The sequence below is a fragment of the Gekko japonicus genome, unplaced genomic scaffold (genome assembly GCF_001447785.1).
Source record: "Gekko japonicus isolate JY-2015 unplaced genomic scaffold, Gekko_japonicus_V1.1 scaffold148, whole genome shotgun sequence".
Classification (NCBI taxonomy): domain Eukaryota; kingdom Metazoa; phylum Chordata; class Lepidosauria; order Squamata; family Gekkonidae; genus Gekko; species Gekko japonicus.
Window position 1 is genome coordinate 996,313 of NW_015170892.1, and position 20,300 is coordinate 1,016,612.

Genomic DNA, 20,300 nt, shown 5'->3' on the forward strand with positions numbered 1-20,300 from the left:
CACCTCTCCTGGAAGAGGTGTCCGTCCTTCTGCAGAAGGGAGCCATCGAACAGGTACCACCACACCTCCATAGGACAGGCTTTTATTCCCGATACTTCACAGTCCCGAAGAGAGATGGAGGCATTCGACCCATTTTAGATCTAAGGGCACTGAACTGTTTTGTAACCTACCATCGCTTCCACATGGTGTCCTTACAGCAGATGATGCCACTCATACGGAAACACATCTGGATGGCCACCCTCAACCTCCAAGATGCGTACTTCCACCTCACCATCTACCCCTCCCACCATCACTACCTACGCTTCGCGATTGGTCAACAGCATTACCAGTATGCAGCCCTGCCATTCGGCCTGTCCAGTGCCCCAAGAGTCTTCACAAAGACTATGATTGTGGTTCCGGCTTTCCTTCGTCTCTGTGGTATCTCCATTTACCCCTATATCGACGATTGGCTTTTGGTAGCGCCTTCCCAGAACGCCCTGATCTCAAACATCACCGAGACACTGGCACTACTAAAAGATCTGGGCCTACAAGTCAATCGAGAAAAGTCTCATTTGAGTCCAGTCCAAAGAATAAAGTACATCGGCGCTATACTAGACTCCACGACATGCATGGCTTACCTGCCTCAAGACAGAGCGGCAGACATCATTTCCTTAGCCACCATCGTCCGTACCCACCCTTCTGTCACTGCCTTCCAAATTCAAAGGCTAATTGGCCTTATGGCTGCAACTACGTCGGTTCTCGTCTTTGCCAAACTGAAAATGCGTCGTTTACAACTGTGGTTCATCTGGAATTACAACCCAGCGAACAACGCTCACACTGTCGTCCTGTCCCCCCCTCCCAACATACGAGACTCGTTACTTTGGTGGACTGTCCCTTCCAATATCTTCCAGGGAGCACCCTTCCACCCTCTGTCACCCCAAATCACCCTGACCACGGTTGCTTCCCTGTCGGGATGGGGTGCACACATGATGGGTCTGTGCGTCGGGGGCAAGTGGAACACTCACAAGCAAGGTCGACACATAAACTTCCTGGAACTGCTCGCAATTCATTTCGCGGTCACGAGTTTCCTACCAATAATCAAAGGGGAATGTATTACGGTCCTCACGGACAATACCACCGTGCTCAGTTATATAAACAAACAAGGAGGCACGATCTCCCTACGTCTCTGCAACCTCGCCATTCAGTTATGATACTTTTGCATCACCCACGACATCTTTTTGGTAGCCACGCACATCCCAGGTCACCTGAATGTGCAGGCAGATCATTTAAGTCGAGCAAGGCTCAGTCTCCACGAGTGGGAGATGAACCCGTCCTATCTTTTCCCACTCTTCCGCAGGTGGGGAACTCCCCAAGTCAATGTTTTTGCCACCAGAGCCAACAAAAAATGTCCCCTGTTCTGCAGTCGAGGCGGCAGGGACTCACAACACTGCTGTGAATTATGCAGTCTTCCCCTCAGCCCAGTAGCCTGCCCTTAGTCCTCATTGATGCTGAGAAAATATTTACACTAGTGAGGCGAACAGTAGTTTGGATATCAGTATCTCAGGACTACTGACCCTCCCTCCCCTTTATTGTTTGCGTTGTAAATGTGACATTCCTAATGTCCTTAATGGCTAGGCCTAGAATACATGGTGAGTTTCAGTCTAAAATTGAATAGGTAAGAAAATAAATTTCAGAAGCCTTTTAAAAGCTTCAAACGCATAGGCCTGATCCTTCCAGTGGTTTGTGAAAGGTGGAGCTAAGAGGCTGTGCTTGCATCAAAGCCCAAAACAGGCTAAGTTCCCACAGTCTTGGGACCACCACAAATGTGCCTTCCACGGCAAGGCATGGTTCCCTCTGGCTGGTGCTCTTCCATAGGCCTCTCATTTCTCAGCACAGTGTTCCTGATAGTCTCCTAGTTTTAGGGGCTCTGTTTTTTATTTTTAAAAAATTGTTTTAAAACCACCTTTTCACAGTCTTGAGGTCTCCAAGGTGGCAAACAATCAAAAAACATAAAAGAAGCTTTAAAATACATAAAATATGTGGGGTGTGTGTGTATGAATTTTAAGAAGCACATTAATATGTAGATGCATGAACAGGAAGAAGGGTCAGGTGGGTAGCCATGTTGGTCTGAAGCAGCAGAACAAAGTCCAGTGGCGCCTATAAGACCAACAAAATTTTATTCAAGGTATAAGCTCAGAATTTCCTCAACCGTTGCATATAGGTGGGTGGGGGGTTAGTGTGAGTAAGTTAGGGAGTACCAAAGAAAGCAGAAAACTCTTCTCCCACGGGTGGAGGACGGTGATGGAAGAGGATAGATAAATCACTCTGGAGAGGAAATGCCGTAGTTTTCTGTGGGTTTTCCCCCCCAGTGGCCAAAGAGCACAGTTCCAATCTTGTGCCATCTAAATCAGAAAATAATAAAAACAGTGTTCTAACAAGTGCAAAACTAAACAAAGTTAGCTCTTCTAAGCACATTTACTCCAAAGGACTCAGAAGAGTGGAACTCAGTTTAAGATTGCACCATAAAACACATACCCTCTGGATTCTGATATGAGTTCCACTTCTCTTTATATTTCTGGTATTATAGAGCCTTATAATCAGAGAAAAAATGTGGAAGAGGCAGAATTTGTAATCATACTTCTTTTAAAGTATTTAATTAAATATTTTTAGTAATAATCTACCAATCCCCAATCCCAGATTATTTATTCCAAAATTATCAATTGCTGCAAGATGCATCTTTTTGAGAAAGATCACTTCTAGCATTAATCTGTCTTGGTATGACCTGTATGTTGTGAAACCAAGATTTTATGGAAACATATTCTTTTTCTATTGTTACATTTATAACTGTTCATAAGAACAGCCTTGCCGATCAAACTAAAGTTCCGTATAGTGCAGCATTTGGTTTCCCGAAGTGACCAACCAGAGACCAGTGGGAAACTCACAAGCTGGCCATGAAGACAACAGCAGCCTTCTTCAGTTGTTTTGTTGTTCAGCAGTACGCTGTCTCTGAGCACAGAGATTTTCTGTAATTATCATGGCCAATAGTGTTGATAGACCCGTCCTCCCTAGTCTCTTTTTAAGGCCATCCCAGCTAGTGGCTACCATTATAGGAATTCTATAAGCTAATTATATGTAGAATAAAATTGTATTTTCCTTTATCTGTCCTGAGTCTGCTGCCCTTCAATTTCTTCAGTTGACCCTCAGTTATAGGAGTGGGAAAGAAATTTCTCTCTGTCTGATTTTTACAAGCCATGCAAAATTTCACAAGCTTTTGTTATTTTCAGGCTTTTTCACATACCTTTTTTTCCAAAATCCAGATGGTTTGAAGTTGATGTCAGCATTTTTAAAGTTATAAACCTGCACCTTTGCAATCAGTTTAGCTGTATTTTGCTTAGTACAAATATGACTTTGTCTCTTACAGCTATTTGGGATGTTGGGGGAGCATAGGGCAAGTTCATTCACAAAAGATGTTTTCTTATGCAGAGTGCTTGTCTGGGTTATCCAATGACTTCACTTATGTAAATAATATAATAATTGTACCAGGCAAGCAAGGTGGAGGTAGCTTGAGTTGCTAGCACCCATGTGGGATATGGACATCTCTTGGAATCTCAACTGATCTGCAAACTACAGAGATCATTTCCTTTGGAGAAAATGGCTGCTTTGTAGGTTGGGCTATATGGCATTATAGCTTCCCTCCACAAATCCCCTCCTCAAATCCTGCCTTCACCAGACTCTACTCCCAAATCTCCAGGAATTTCTCAACCCAGAGTTGGCAACTGTAGAAGTAGCCACTGCAGTCTCAGAATAGCCACAGCTATAATGGTTTCCTTCTTAGGAAAACCATTATAGCCAATGGGGACTGGATTGAAAAGAGTACATCATTTTCCATAACAAGTTTAATATCTTAAAAATATGCCTAATACTATTCTTTAATTCCTTTTAGTAGCCAAATCCTGATGCAGTTTTACAGTTGCCTTATATAAAGGTTAAAAAAATCAAGAAGCTTTCTATATGACCAGGGAGAGTTTGACCCCAACACATAAATAACATTAGCATTAATCAAATGTGTAACTAAAGCTTAAAAAGTGAGAGGATCCAGGACAAAATATACTGAAACTAGCATTAAAAATATACATTATTTATACATTATATTTCCCCCACTTTTCAGATGAAAAAAGGTGTCTGCTATGAAAAAGAATGGTATGAACTAGTGGGCTATTTTTCAATGTCCTATAAAAACCGTGATTACCGAACTGTTGGACAGGAACCAGAGAGATTCCAGCTTTTTAGTATAGAAAATCATATTCCTATTTGGTAACTTCAGGCGATATACAGATAGAAGTAGATGCCCATTTATATATTCTTACACAGGCATTATATGGCAGTGTCAACTAACTACGTGTTAATTGTCCTCTGTAACACAAAAGCCTCTCACTAGTTGTACCAATCCATTTATTTCAGTTTACAAAGCTCAGACCTCATTTAAAGAGTGACATTGATTTCAGAAAATCACAGTATAGTTTAATTTTGTGAAGCCTCTTTCTGTTTAAACACGTTGCACAGTTACAGTAGTATAAAGCAAACAAAAAAGACTGGAAAGTAGGTTAGGTGGCTGGATGCAGCAGGGATATTATAAGCATCTGGAGTTGCTTAAAACAGCACTGACATAGTGATCACAAACTAGAAAGGGCAGAGGCATGATAATGCTAAGAAAACAACCATGTTTTTAATTAAAATCAACTGCACTTGATCTTAATTATGCCTAGATTTTTAAAAACATATATGTTAATTAATTTTATATGTTTTCTGGTTAAATAACCATGCAGATGTGAGCCTTCATTGTATCATGAGCACCCCGTCACAGAAAACTCATTGAACCTGAGTGCCCTGGATTTAGCATTACATAACACACTGTAAGACTGCAGCTACCTCTGTGTGACCTTTTAGCGCATTCAGTTTGCAACTCTTCCTTCCTGGTATTCAGGTTCTGTGCTGACTATTAAGGATGAGAGGAATAATAGAGTTTTTAAGCATATCAGATTTGTTTTAATTCTATGGTTTTAGAGCAGGAAAGCTTATTTGCTGTTATTAGTATAGTGGTTAAAGGTTATTGCTCCACTTTTTACAGGTCATTTGCCATATTGCCTTTCATACTGACACTGGTTTAGTTTTCAGTCTATTAATCTCATTGGTCTAATTTTAAGGCAAACCATTAACACTGTAAGTAATTGGCCAGACTATTGTTGCCATTGGTCGGATGGAGGCAATCTATATAATTTCTGGAGAAACAGATAAGCTTGCCATTCATGATCTTGTTGATGAAGCGTGTCATTTGAATACTTGTTAATGCCTTATTTTAACAGGCATGTAGTTTGTGGGACTGTGAATCAGACGTTCAGTGAGAGGCACACCCCCTTCTTTGGACAGATATCCTTATTGACATAAATAGCTATAACTGTCCTGTAAATATTAATTCAGGCCTCCCATAGAGGAAGGCATACTGAAACATACTTATCACGAATCATTGCCTTTCAAGTGAAGTCCTCAAAAAGGAACTCCACACAGTTAACAAAGTGCGTTTGCAACTGTGCGAACTCTTGAGCAAGAAACAATTACTCAGCTAATTCACATAGTTAAAAAACTAATTTCAACCCCCCCCCCCAAAATAGCATTCTTGTGTATGAGTGACAGTAACCTGACAGTAGTTTCTACAGTTACAGTGATCACTTTTCAGCTACTATAATTATGGAAATTTCTTCTGTATCTGAATATTTTCCAGCTGAATCTGTGAATGAACCGATCCACCCATATGAAATCAACCATGTGATCGTGGCATGTGCTTGAACACAAATGGCTCTGGGTGCACTACCAGGGTAAAGGTAAAGGTAAAGGTTCCCTTGCTCGAAAGCCAGTCGAATCCGACTCTAGGGTTGCGGTGCTCATCTCCGTTTCAAAGCCGAAGAGCCAGCGCTGTCCGAAGACGTTTCCGTGGTCATGTGGCCGGCATGACTAAACACCAAGGTGCACGGAACGCTGTTACCTTCCTACCGAAGTGGTACCTATTTATCTACTTGCAATTTCTTGCTTTCGAACTGCTAGGTTGGCAGGAGCTGGAACTAGAGATGGGAGCTCACTCCATCATGCGGCACCCGGGTCTCGAACTGCTGAACTACTGACCTTCCACAGCCTGCAGTTCAGTGTCTTAATCACTTGAGCCACCGCAGGGTAGTCACTCTTTAATTTCAGTAGAACATGTCTGGACGTTATTATTTATGTTACAACACTTATGATTTTGTGCCATTCTTATAATAGGCAGCTACACAGAACCGTAGTTCAGCCACCTCTATAATCAATCAAAGCCTATCAGAGCTTATTAGAAAATAAAGTTTAAGCAAAAAAAAAAAGATTGACAGTTGGATGCTTAGGTATTTTTAGGTATTGAACAGATGTTACTTCTGATGGGCTAGGTAAAGGTAAAGGTTTCCCTTGCTCGAAAGCCAGTCGAATCCAACCCTAGGGGGTGGTGTTCATCTCCGTTTCCAAGCCGAAGAGCCAGTGCTGTCTGAAGATGTCTCCATGGTCATGTGGCTGGCATGACTAGACGCCAAGGTGCATGGAACGCTGTTACCTTCCCACTGAAGCGGTACCTATTTATCTACTTGCAATTTCTTGATTTTGAACTGCTAGGTTGGCAGGAGTTAGTGACCTAAATAAGATGATTTTAAAAGGCGGTAAAAATGTACATGTAAAATGCTTGTCTTAAATTGATAGAACAAAGTTTGATGTGAAAGTGCAGAAGGAGGCATGCATTCTTTTGCTGCACCTGGATATCTATGAGTTGGGGCCAAAACACTGCAAGTCAAATGCCTTTTACCATATTTTTTAAAAATGCAGTATATACCTGCATTGCTGTGACTTGCTGTATCACTTGATATTCTACTCTTTTACAGGTGGGCACAGTACATTATTAGCAGTAACTCAAACTATCAGGCACTTATGCCACTGAATTCTAAGCAAACTCCTACTGAAAGAGATTTTTCTGCTCTGAGGAAATAATAGTAATCAAACATCAGGGTCACAAGAGCACATGTGGCTGCTGGAACATCTTTATAGAATAAATCAGTAGTATGTGGTTAAGTTTTATAGCTGAAATGAAAGTTTTTTTTCATGTGAGACAGTTTTAGCTGCAATTGAGGAATGCTTGCAAAACATGCAGGGAGTTAAGAGGTTTTTTAATTTGATAAAAGAAGAATGAAAGGTACCTCATAGCAAAGGATGTGTGCTTTTAAAAATATTTGCTTTTTTTAAAAAAAGGTAAACTGATTGGACTAGGGGTAGGCATATTGAATGCATACATTAATGTAGTGGTAGTTCACAGCATAAAACAGAGACGGAAATATAGTCCCAAAGGGACACATATTTGAGTAACCCCAGGGCTCTAGTCGGGGGGGAGCTCTCAGGTACGGAGCTCCGGAAGAGAACCTCTAGGGGGCGGGGCGGTCACGTGGTGAAGCCCCGCCCCCTTCTTTACCCCGCCCTCTGCTTCGATCCTCATTCCGTTTGGGAATGAGGATGAAGCAGGAGGGTAAGTAGCCGGGCCTTCTGACACACTTCCGGTGATGTCAGGGGGTGTGGCCTTCTGTCACTTCCGGTGATGTCAGGGGGCGTGGCATATGCAAATAAGTTATGCTAATGAGTTATGCTAATGAGCTCCGGCAGCTCTTTTTCTACAACAAGACCCCTGAGTAACCCTAAACACTAAATTTGGATGTGAATTTCTTATGTACTGTTGTTTTAACAAAAGAATGTGAACTTATATGATAGTGCAATTATTCCTTTAAAAGGACATTAATTTCCTTAAGGCACAGTCTCAGATTAGTTAAGATCATTTTCAGTCATCTATTATTATTTATAGGGGGGAATGAATTCCTGAAGAGTGGTTGTTTTGCGAATTTATACTTGCCAGTTAATGTTTAGGTGTGGGGTTGGCTAGTTGATATAAATGAATCTGGAAAAGTCAAGCATCAAGTGTTGTAATCTAGAGAGAATGGGTACTTCTATCGTGATAGTGTTACTTTATGTCATCAGAGAGACATATGTACATTAAACCATATGATTATGGTCCCTCTTCAGTATTGCCCAAATCCATACCCAAGTAGTCTTTGGGCAAGGATGAAATTTTCCCTCTGTGCCCTCTCACTCCCATGCTAAAGTATCTGCTAACTTAGATTCTAGACCTGTCTTAAAGTAATAGCCTCGGTCTAAGTAGTGACCCAAATGACTGATACAGCGGAGCCTGTTGACAGAGTGGCAAGGTTCTTTGACAAACTTGGAAGGAGCACTAAGGATCTGGACCCAATGAAATCATAAATAAAGTTTAAGTGATACAAAGAGCTGGGCTAGAAAATTAGCAAATTTAAGGCATCAGAATAATACTGTATTAAGAATTCATATAATGTGCATTTCTAGAAAGGCCACTAAATGGTATCAGTATAATACACAGTGCTAGAAAGCCCATTAAATCGTACCCGTTATTCCAAGCATCCATGAGCACGGCAATGGACTTCACTAAAGGCTGTGAGGCAAGAGGCCAAAGGGGGAGAGCAAGAGGTTAAAGTAAGGGCTATCACTACCTTTCTGGGCCTATCACTACCTTTCAGAATCCCCATGAAGGGGATCTGAGTCTCAAGACATGAATCCGGGCATCTGGCCAGCCAGAAATTCAAAAGGCAACGCAAAAGGGGAAAACAGAACAAAATGCTTCCCTAGAAGTACATGGGGTGAAATCATCAGAAATGCACACTTTTGTAAGATTTCGAACACAGGAATAGACAAAAGGCTTGAGTAAAAATAAATGAACCTTTTCTATTAGAAAGAGGACAGGGGTCGGGGAGAGCCACAAGATGTTTGAGCAGGTATGTCCTCTGTCTGGGCAAAGTTTCAGAGGATAGCCATGTTGGTCTGCATAGAACAGCTAGATTCAGGTGCAGTAGTGCCTCAGAGACCAACAAAATGTAGGAGATACAAGTTTTTGAGAGTCAAAGCTTCCTTCGTCAGATATCTCAATAGGGCAGCTTCAGCTTTTGAAAGCTTTTCCCCTGAAAATCTTGTTGGTCCTAAAGTGCTAATGATCTCAAATCTAGCTAACTGGACAGAGAGGAAGAATGGGCACTCCAGGATAGGCAGTTGTCTGTTGGTGGGCAATTCCTGCAGTGCCTTAACTACATTTTTGGGATAGTCTGGGGGATTTGTGGGGAATGCAAATACAGGTACAGTTCTTTCTCTGGTAGAATGCTAATATAGTAAGATCTTTCAGTGGCTAAAGGTACATTTTATTATGATCTGTTGGTCAAGACTGGGCAAGGTACTCTTCTTCCAAAGACAGCCTACTTTGCATCGTTTAGTGTGAGTGTTTAGGTGCTACTTACACTGGCTTTTGTCATGGAAATGGATGGAAACCCTGTTTCTTGGTCCAGTGTGAGTCTCAGAAGCCTTGGTAGAGAAGGGAAGACAAACCAAAATGGAGGCTTATTGGCAGCAATGGGTGAGATGCTGTACTCCCCCCTAGTCTTTCAAGATTGCAGATGATCTGATTATCTTTGTTCCACCTTCTTTTTTCTGGTACTGCTAAGGAGAGGGGGGGGGAGAAGAGGGGGGAGGGAGGATATATAGATAGATAACCAGCCAGATTGTCTGGTACTTAGCCCTCTTTACAAGACTTGGTGTTCACCCTCATTCCTGAGAGATTGGAGGGAGATGACTCCATTGTGAATGAAATTTGTGAAAAACTGAAGATGTTCTAAACAGTCACAAGATGGCATGGCCATGGATAAGGGAAGTAAAGTAGTTCATGGCTCTGAGATTTACAGCTTAATTTACATGGTTCTGGCTTACAGCTGGGTAACCAGTAGCCACATGAATATTCCTCCTCCTTTAGACTGATGAGCAAGTACAGAAAACTGAACTGTGAACGTTTGTCCTTACAGAATTTATGCCTCCGTGCATTTGCTTTCAAAACTCTATCCAAGAAGTGATAACTAAATTCTAACATAAACCTTCATAATAGAACATTATTCCTCTAATTCATTCGCTTGTAACAGATTTATCCTAGAGCTTGACCTGCTATATTTCCAGGAAAATGGTTATCATTCACTGCTTAGAAAATGGAGGTTATTTTGGGGCTGGCTTGCATTAATGCTATCCATTTAGAAATCTGCAATGGCTGTGCAACTATTTTATTCTACTCTGATATCTTTTTTAATACAGAGATGTCCTTCTACAGCATTAAGCTGCTATCAGTGCCCTGATAGTTCAACTTTCAGTTACCTAATGTACTCGTGCACTTAACTGTATTTTAATCAGCCACCTACTTATTTCTTCTCTCTCCCCATTCCCATATATTCACACTCTACCAAGATGATAGAGAAACCAAGGAGACCATGCCCTGAAAACCTGCTTTTACACTGAACCTTTAGATTTATACAGAAGTAACACTTCTCCTTGTATTACCACATGTACACACCAGCATCAGTTCCCTGTGGAATTGGAGAAATGTACCATACAGTGCTGAATGCATTTCCTTACAAACACCTTCCTATTACTGAAATTTTTCTTGCACCATTAAAATTAGCTTGCTGTTAAAAGCAACTTCAAAATGTAAATCCAGGTTCTGTTTTTAAGTGATCTTTTTATTCCTGTGACTTTGTTTGGGAAATACTTGTTTCACCTAAACTGTTCTTGCTTTCCTGCAATTTAAGATAGCATAACAACAGCCTTAGAGTATTTTTTGTACTATATTTGAAATATAGTACTATATTTTGTACTATATTTGAAAGATATGTGAAAATGTAATGTGGGAAGTACAGTATACATAGCTGCCTCGGTCCAACATGAAGAGCTTCACCAGCTCCTCCCAGAGTTCTGTCTTATAAGCTACTCTTCTCTGAGCTAGTCATGAATTAGCTTGAAATTTCACCTCAGGAGCTGCTTAGGGGTGTTGTGTTGGAAAGTGTGAAATGTGGATCCAGGCTTTACAGGGTTAACAACCCAAGTAAAAGAAAAAGCAGCTAGATCTTCTTTGTGGTCTCTGTGCATCACACCTCTGGATATAGTGCGCCTGTGCCGACTTCAATCAGTGGCTCTTGAAAGCGAAAGGGATTTTCGCGTCCGCTCCCCAGCTGGCCCCACCGTGCATAACCAAGGGAGGGGCACAACAATCCCGCCAGTTCTCTTCTGACCGCCGCGCTAGTAGGATCTTCGCTTTGGTCGGTAAAAAAATTGGGCTTTTAGGCCTATTCCTCCTTTTTTTTTGAAGTTTCTTCATTTTCTTCTTGTTTATTTTTTGTTACATGAAAGGACTTTGTTTCTACAGATTTATTTCCTTTTGGACTCTGTCGTGTGTCTCCCCCCCCCCCCCCGGCCTATGGCCAAGAGGTGGGGTTTCTTTAAACGGTGCCTTAAGTGTGGCAGCAAGATCGCCCCCCCGGACGGGACACACGCTTTGTCTTTTGTGCCTCAGGAAATCACACCGAGTGGACTCTTGTGCTCATTGTGCAAAGTTTTCAAAGCAAACAAGGAAGAACAGAGCTGCTAGACTTCGCGTTGCACTTTGGGAGTTAGTGCTTTCACCGATGTCACAGGACACTTCAGGGCATGCATCAGTGTCGACTGCCACCTTGGCCTCGACGGCTGCACTGTCCCCGATATCGACTCACATAGATGTCAACCGCCCGATGCTGAAACGCTCGGCCCAGACATCTCAGTCCAAAGCCCATACTCCCTCTAAAAAACGCAGGGAGAGCAAGGACGATTGGCCAGTCAAGTATAAGAAGCATAAGAAAACTCCCCCTACACAATCTCCGCTGACCTCTCAGAGGGCCTCGGAACCGAATCCTACGGGGGCTGCTTCCCTTGACTTTTTGAGCCAAGAGCAGCCACAAGGTGTACATCAGTCGCCTTCGCTGCATCCTATCCAGCTCACTTACTCTGAGCACTGACTCCCGGTCTTCCAGTGTCGAAAGTCTGCACTCAGACCGCGGAACTGATGCATTTGTCTGTCCTTTACAGCTCCAACCTGATGATTTAAAGCAACCATCAGCACCGATCCACCTGTCACCACCGCCCTCCTGGGACCAACGGTAGTGGCAATACATGTATGGGGCCTATCCATTTACAGGCAGTATGCCGTGGTTCCCACCCCAACCAGTGGAGTGGGACCTTCAGTCCACCTTTTCACGTCTCTCCCAGCATTGAGATCCTCCATTGACACTGGAGCTTGTGAGGCCCCAACCGTCGAGGCCGATGGGCAAACCTTCCAAGCTGTCCCACCTGACAGTTCCAAAGTTTAAAGAACCACCGAATCTGATTCCATCGATACCAATGTTACCTATGTCTTTTTCCGAGTCGTCTGAGCATTCTGCCTATTCAGACGCTTCCTCCCAATCAGGGGACGAAAACCCCGATCCTCCGGTGGAACCCTCACTGCCTCAACAAGTGGGCGATGATCTTCCAATCTCCCCTTCAGAAGACTTGAAATCCTACAGAGATTTCATCAAGCGGATGGCTAACATGCTCCCTCTTACGGTACAGCCCCTGCCTACTGTGACAGACTCCGTGTTCGATATTGTCCAGATGGACACCTCTACCCCGATTGCCTTCCTGATGACTTCAGTCTTCCTTCAGGTGGCTAAAGTCCCATGGTCTCACCCAGCATCCACCCCCGTCTTGAGCCGGAGGGTAGATCATATGTATAAGGTGCAGGAGCAGGGTGCTGAATTTCTGTTTACCCACCGTAAACCTAATTCTGTCGTATTCACTTCTTCCTCCAAGGGCAGACACAGTCATTCCACCCCCTCTGAGAAAGAAGGAAGGAAACTTGATTCGTTTGGAAGAAAATTTTATTCTACAAGACCTTAAACTATACAGCATGTATGGGGAGATATCAGTTTGCTCTTTGGGAGCAGATGTCTGAATTTATTGCAACCCTCCCTGAGAACCCACCATCAGGCTCACAGGATTCAGAAGGAAGGAATGCTTTTGGCTAAACATCAACTCAGTGCAGCTAAACACACATTGGATGCGGCCACCAAAACACTGACTTCAGCAGTTACCCTTCGACGTCACGCCTGGTAGCGTTCTACTGCCCTACCACAGGACACCAGGACTCTCACTAAGGACCTTCCATTCGAAGGTGAGGGCCTTTTCAGTGCCACGACTGATACGGTCCTGCAAGACCTAGACAAAAGTATAAAGGTGTTGCAAAATTTAGGAGTCACGTCAGATCCTAAACTATCTAAAGTGAAATCCTGGAACAAACCATGGTCTCGCAGATCCTCTCTTAAGTCGTCCCTGGAAACACAATGGCAACGCTCACCCACTGTGTCTTCCCACCCTTATGGGCACAAACCAAAATTCTCATCCATCTCTCAGCCTAAGGCTAAGACTCCGAAAGCTTCCAAGCAGAGCCTTTGACTCTTGTCGTCCCACCCCTACCCGCCTGTCTCCCTACCTGGCTGTTTCGCAGCAAATAACATCAGACCGTTGGGTACTTTCCGTCATCGAAAAGGGGTACCTCTTCATCAACGTTCTGTGTTGGGATGGGCAGTGTTGTAGGTGGCGCAAGTCTAGGACCTTCAGCTCCCTCCTCCAAGTAGGCCTGTTTTTTGCTTGCTAATCTCCCAGAGGTGTGATGCACAGAGACCACAAAGAAGATAAACAGATTCCTTACCAGTAACGATCTTCAAGTGGTCATTTGCGCATTCACACCACCCGCCCTCCTTCCCCTCTGCTTTCGGTCCTCTCCTTTTTATTACTCTGAGAATGATGGTAGCAGTCAGAAGGAACTGGCGGGATTGTCATGCCCCTCCCTTGGTCATGCGCAGTGGGGCTGGCGCGTGAATGGGGAGTGGGAGCAAAAATCTCTTTCGCTTTCAAGAGGAACCGATCGAGGTCAGCACAGGCACACTATATCCCAGAGGTGTGAATGCACAGATGACCATTCGAAGATCATCAGTTACAGGTAAGCAACCTGTTTTTTTCTGCGATTGCTTGCATGTTTCCAGTTCTAAAATCTGATCTGATATGAACCTGATTGGCTGAGATGGGAGTTAAGATATAGTAAAGCTGTGTTTGTTATCATTTAGCCAAGTGTGTGATAGTTGTGTTTATTGCATGAACAATATGGTTGTTTGAGTCGTGGATCCTGAGCAGTGCAATAGGACACAGACTGTACTGTACTGAGAGAACAATTTGTAGTCTTTTGTAAGGCAGCCCAAGTCTTTAGACTAATAGACCTTCTCTTGCCACCTCATTTCAGCAAGGAAGAACTGGTAGTGCAAAGGTGGAGGGGGGGGGAGAAAAAAACAACCCAACAAGAAGTTGAACCTGAATACGTTAACAAACTATCATAATTCTCATTAGTTTTAGTGGGAGGCTTAAACACATACTTAAGTCTTTACATCAAATTTGTTGACTGTTTTATACCAAACTAGGAGCCAAGCCCATTATAAAAACAATACAACGAGCCCTAGACTGGGCCGTGGGCGGCTGTCTGTTTGGGGAGGCCACCGGGCGGCCGACTCTCTCCTCCCTCTCTCCCGTCACAGGGCAGGGGGCGCAGGTAGCCTGGGGTGCGGAGACGGGGAGGATGATGTCGGAGCTGGGCTTGCTTACCCCTCGGAGAGGCGGGAGACAGTTGGGGACGCCGCACAGGATCCTCCCAGCCTCAGCATGTCTGCAGAGCTGCCTCCAGCCGGGCTTGGCCTCTTCCGAGCGAGCTGGTGGCTTTCTGTTGCACAGCAGCAGTGGAAGAAGAGGCCGGGACGGGGGAGACTGACACAAACTGCCCCACTCGGCGCGATGACTCTTCCTAGCTTCCTGCCCCGAAACAGGATTATAATATAAGAGAGATTACTATGTACACCTTCAGATTTTTTAAATATACCTACTAAACATCCATTATCATAGACTAGTTTAAACAATCCTGAAAGATCTGACAGTAGCAGTACTCCTAGGGTAACAATCTGCTTTTTGGTTCTGTGGCCACATGAGTGGCCATCAAATATATTTCCATTCTTATATGCATTGATGGGGTTTTTTTCCTTGCAGAGAGAGGATGCGCCAATCTGCGATGTTTGAGCTGTGCCAGGGGATGCACCAGATCAGCCTTCAATTTGTTCGCTTGCAGCTTAGCTTTGAAGAATACACCATTATGAAAGTGTTGCTGCTATTAAGCACAGGTAACTTTTGTAAATTAATTTCAGCTGTAAGTGTTAACTGCAGAATTTGCATGTTGCTTTCACTGGCTGGTCAGAGTGATTGAAGAAATAATGAAAAGAACCTTGTAGTTTAAACATTTCGAGGGTGCAAATTAAGCCCTGCATGCAATCAGTATCTTAGCTATACATCCAAACAATATTTTAAGGAGTCCATATCTTTTAAGTTCATTGTTAGATCTGTGTCCTCTCTTGTTTCTTGGGAACTCAGCATGGTATCACAGAGTTGCCAGGAAGAGTCATATCCAGGCTCTGACCAGAGAGAAATCCTTCAGTAAAGTAATTGCATTAGGTTCCTTCAGACCATGACCTGGATATCTTTGGCTCCAGGCTTTCACAAAATTGTGGTGTGTGTGGAGGGGGAAGAATTCACATATCTTGATGCCAGTATCAAAATGTTAACAGCAACAGTGACAAGAGACTGGAGATTTTCCCCCCCCCCCCCAGTCATTGGGTTGATTGTATGAAATAAATGTCAGGGAACCTACCAAGAGCAAACTGACATTATTGAGGGGAGTGGAATCCTACTCTTTGCAGTGTTTAATTCTAAAGAATGCAGCAACAATCTAAAAAGACTATTAAAGTGTTTTAAAGACATACAGAAAGTTTGTGCAAACACCAGAATCCCTGTTTGCAAGTGGGAGGCACAATTCCAAGCATTGTCACCCAGACCGTATGTTACAGGATGTATGAAGCTTGCTTTCATTTTATTGTTGTTTAATTGAATCATGTGACCAGCTGGTGGAATTTATTTAGAAACTTGAATAATAGCCACATCAAGTAAGTTTTCCTCAATTAACATGTGGAAGAAACCACACATTACATCTCAATTGTTTTCTTGCTTTTCTCCTGCCCACAAAATAGGGAAGATTGCCAGTTGCCGTGCCACATTTAATAAACAGAATGAGAAACAACTGGGCATCTGTCCAAAAATATGAAGTTTTGGTTGTGTTTCTGATTACTGTAGGTTTATGTATTTTAAAAAATTCTGATTGATGGTAGTGTAATAGTAATCAGATTTACTTCCAAAAACATTCAATTCCTGCTTATTCAGTGCCAACTTCATGCTAGGTATGGTAGAAAATGTGGATGTATGGAGCATGTAGCTTTATGTCTGTTCATATCAAGATGAAATCTGTGGCTCTGTTGTACATGCAGCAGTACACTGATCAGACCATCAAAAACTGCAAAGGGTAGGCAGAAATCAGAAAGCATAATTTCATCATGCTAATTGGATGGGTTTGTAAACACTGAATTGATTACCCATAAATGCCATGGCATATAATGTTTTTGTATTCAGATACGGCTGGATGTGCTTGTTAGTGTGTAGCCAATGCATTTGGTTTGGGGAGGGCATAGATTTATTTGCAAGGATTGTTGACCTGGATTAGGAGTTCATAGATGTTTAGAATGCTCTCTTTATTATTTTTGTAGAGAGTAATACATTGTATAATCTGCTTGGGAGTCAGATAACTGTTGCTGTTTGAGGAGTGGAAGGGGAGGGAACATTGCATACAAACATAATAGATTGGAGGTAAAACAAGTAGTCACTTCCATTGGAAATAGAATCACGTAAAAAAAACACCTCACCATAGAAAAATTGTTTAGACACACAGGAAGTGAAGGAAAGTCCTAGCCCATCTGTCAGAGTCTCGTGAGGAAGAGGTAGTGTATGGTGAAACCAACTGTGGAGCTTTAGGAGAGGATCCTAACCACTCTTTGTGGGCATGGCTACTTTTCTAGCTAATGGAACCTTTCCGGGAACCCATGTTGATCCCAAAAAGACATGAGGAGAGGCTTCCTCACCATGTGCAGTAAAGCCTGATGTTCCCCCAGCCAGTTAGCACTTTAAAAAATATAATCCCTCCTAGCCTTGTCAGCTAATAACAAAGGTTACAGTGAGTCTGGAAATAAAATTGGCATAGGATAACTGATGTGAGCTGATGCCACTTTTAGAAAAGGCAGGTAAGTTTAAATGGAAGCCAAGTGGCATGGCACATGTAACTTCACGGAAGGTTTAAACCCCCCAGGCAACCCTACAGGATCCTTGCCGTTTACAAACTATAGCAGACGGCTACGTTCCAGTCCCCCTCTGCCTCTTCCTTCAGAGCAGCATGAGTGCAATTTCATGTTTCTATCCTCAGGTGGCCCATTGCAACTACTGCTCTCTCCTTCCCAGCGTTGGCCCAGTGGTTCCCATTCAAATATGTGAGCTGCCATTTGCCACCCATTAGGCCTTTTCCCCCAAAACCAAGATGATCAAATAATAGCTCCCAGAGGAGCTATTTGTTTGTAGCTTGATTGTCTCTTGCTGCTAAATTATTTAGTTACACTTCTAAAAACCTGAGCTGTTTTGAAACAGCTCTTGTTATTTCAGTTTTGCTCTCACAGTGTTGTGGTTTTTGTTTGTTTTTTAGTGTGAGATCACAATTTTGACATCATTTTACAAAATTAACCAATTTTGTAAAAAATGAATTGTCGGTCAGCTAGCCTGGAATTGAGTATGGGCTTTTAAATTTTCAGATACAGATCCCTGATAATCTGTAGGGGCAGGCTTTCAACACATGGGCAAATCCATTGGTCAAGTCAACCAAGCGGCAGGCGGCATAACAAAGGCACCTCACCATATGTCCATTAAAGTGTTATTTTACAACAACAAGCCTTTATTACGGTCATAGACCAGTATAATAGAAGACAGATAAGTACACATAAGGGAGCAATAAAATTATAAAATATTATGGCATCTAAAATTATAAATAAGAATCCAGAACTGTGTTATTTTACAAAAAAGTTTCTTTCCTCAAGATACTATATTTTGACCTGAAATCAAAACTCAGTGGAATTTCAGATTGTCCATTAATAGCTGCAGAAGAATATAACCCTTACTGTGTGGGCAGTTTCTGTAGCTAACGCATCAACAATAAATCATAATAGGAAAACTGGTGAGACTCTTTAAGATTATGAATAGGAAGCCTGATGCAAGGGATATAAAAGCCACCTCTCTTGCCAATTAAGTAAACAACCATTGTAATAGAAATATTTTGTGCCATGTAGAATAGCATTTCCATGATGTTACCTTCTCGAATTTCTTGTACTTGCTTGGTCTTCAAGGATCGCTAGTTGCAATGGGATGTTCCTGTTGCTTGTTTTTGTGCTTCACTAATCTCATCATCAGTTTGTGGGTTCAAAGTACTGTCAAGTCACAGCTGATGTATGGCAACCCTGTAGAGTTTTCCAGGCAAGAGAGGCCCAGAAGTGGTTTGCCATGGCCTGCCCTCTGTGCTGCAACCCTGGTCTCCCTTGGTGGTCTCCCATCCAAATACTAACCACAGGGATGACCCTGCTTAGCCCGTGAGAGCTGACGGGATTAGGGTAGCCTGGGCCATCATCAGCTTAGGTCTAAGTAAACGTTTAGCAGCTTCTACATGCAGGAGCCAATATTGGGTGCAGTAAATAAGAAGCCAGGAGACCAACTGGTGGTGAAAGGCAGAAAGTTTATAGTGCAATAATGGTAACTATATACATACAGACTGTTACACAGCATAACATACCTCGGTTGGAGAGAGCTATGTCTCCCGTTTGGCTTATCAAGCTTAGACATTATATACAACACACAGCCAATGAACATCAGGGCAAACTAATTACCTACTCCTAATGACCACAAGGGGTAGCACCTGCTCGTTTAACACCTGGCTGTCATGACAGCTAAGACTTAGGCACTTAGATCTTCCTGATCTATACACATGCTGTAACAGCTTGCTACCTCACTACACAGACATATATCCCAATAGCCAATCCTAAGCAAGTCTGCTTCGAAGTGAATCACATTTTATTCAACAGGGTTTATTTCTGGGTAAACATTCTTAGGATTGCAGCTTCAGTCACTTTACTGATTGCTGATGGCAGTGAAATTAGACTTGAAAATATGCCAGTGAGGTTAAACATTACTAGGAAAAATGGGTTGCAATCATATGTTAAGAACAAAGTGGAGTTCGTGACAGGCACAACTTTTTTTTTCCATCTTCAGACTTGTGTGCTTTCTCCCCTCAAGCAGTTACTGAAAATGAAGATGAAAATTTCCCAATTTGCTGTGATGTTTGAATTCAGGTGCATTAATAGGTTTGGTTCCTTCCCTGTAACCAGAATTCTTAACTGTGCTTCAATCCTGGGGAAGGACACCCCCATTCAGTATCCAGAGATCACAATAAATTGAAGACTTCCATCATCACTCTTGGTGCATCGTGGAAGGGGAAGAGGGAGGACCTAAGTGACTCAGACAACAAACCATGCCTGTCACAAACAGCTTGTTCACGATGACCAGATCTGTACTAAAACTGTTGCCTAGTTCTGTTTTGCTTTTGAAGACCTGGGAAGTTTAAAGTTTTCAGACCCAACCCATTGTCTATAATGTTTTCTTTCTGTTCCCTTGTACAGCAAACATGTTGTTTTTTCACACTGCTGTCAAAGAATTCTGTATCAGAGTGCAGATGTTGATTGTGTGGGCAACACTATAAACTCTGGGAGTCATTTTGGGTCCCAATTCTCCCCTTCAGCTTCTTCAGTGTCTTATTGTGTACCAGTCAGTCTAATTTCAACACATCGATACTAACCAGGGTGGTTAAGAGAATGCGCATGTGGAATAGGACAGTGGGGCATTTGAGATTACAGTGCACATTATGCACTTATCTACAGATATTTCTTTTAAAACTTTGTAATAAATGAACGAACACAGAAGAACAATAACGAAAAAGTAAATTTGGCAATTTGTAATGGCAAACCACAGTGAGGGGTGATGTACTGGGGTGTTCAAAGAAAAAAACTCCCATTTGGACATTTTTAATCAAAGCTACCTGCTAATGCCCATATGACAGTATGTGCGTACCTACAGACAGCTTGCCCAAGTAGTGATGGTGCAGCAAATGGGGTGGGGGGAGGAGACTTCTGAATATGTCAGAAGACTGAAATTGCACTTTCTGGTAAAACAGTTAATGGGAAAAATCTGCTTTCAATAATGCTTTTATTCTGCATAGCATGATATTCATATGTTAT

General features: G+C 42.6%; 1 protein-coding gene across 1 annotated transcript in view; it reads left to right on the forward strand.

Moving 5' to 3' along the window:
• NR3C2 (nuclear receptor subfamily 3 group C member 2) overlaps positions 1–20,300 on the forward strand; it is a 222,677-nt gene that overhangs the window by 185,119 nt on the left and 17,258 nt on the right. The window contains exon 8 of the mRNA XM_015418463.1: positions 15,085–15,215. Coding sequence (XP_015273949.1) covers positions 15,085–15,215 — 131 coding nt within the window. The remainder of the gene's footprint in view (positions 1–15,084; positions 15,216–20,300) is intronic.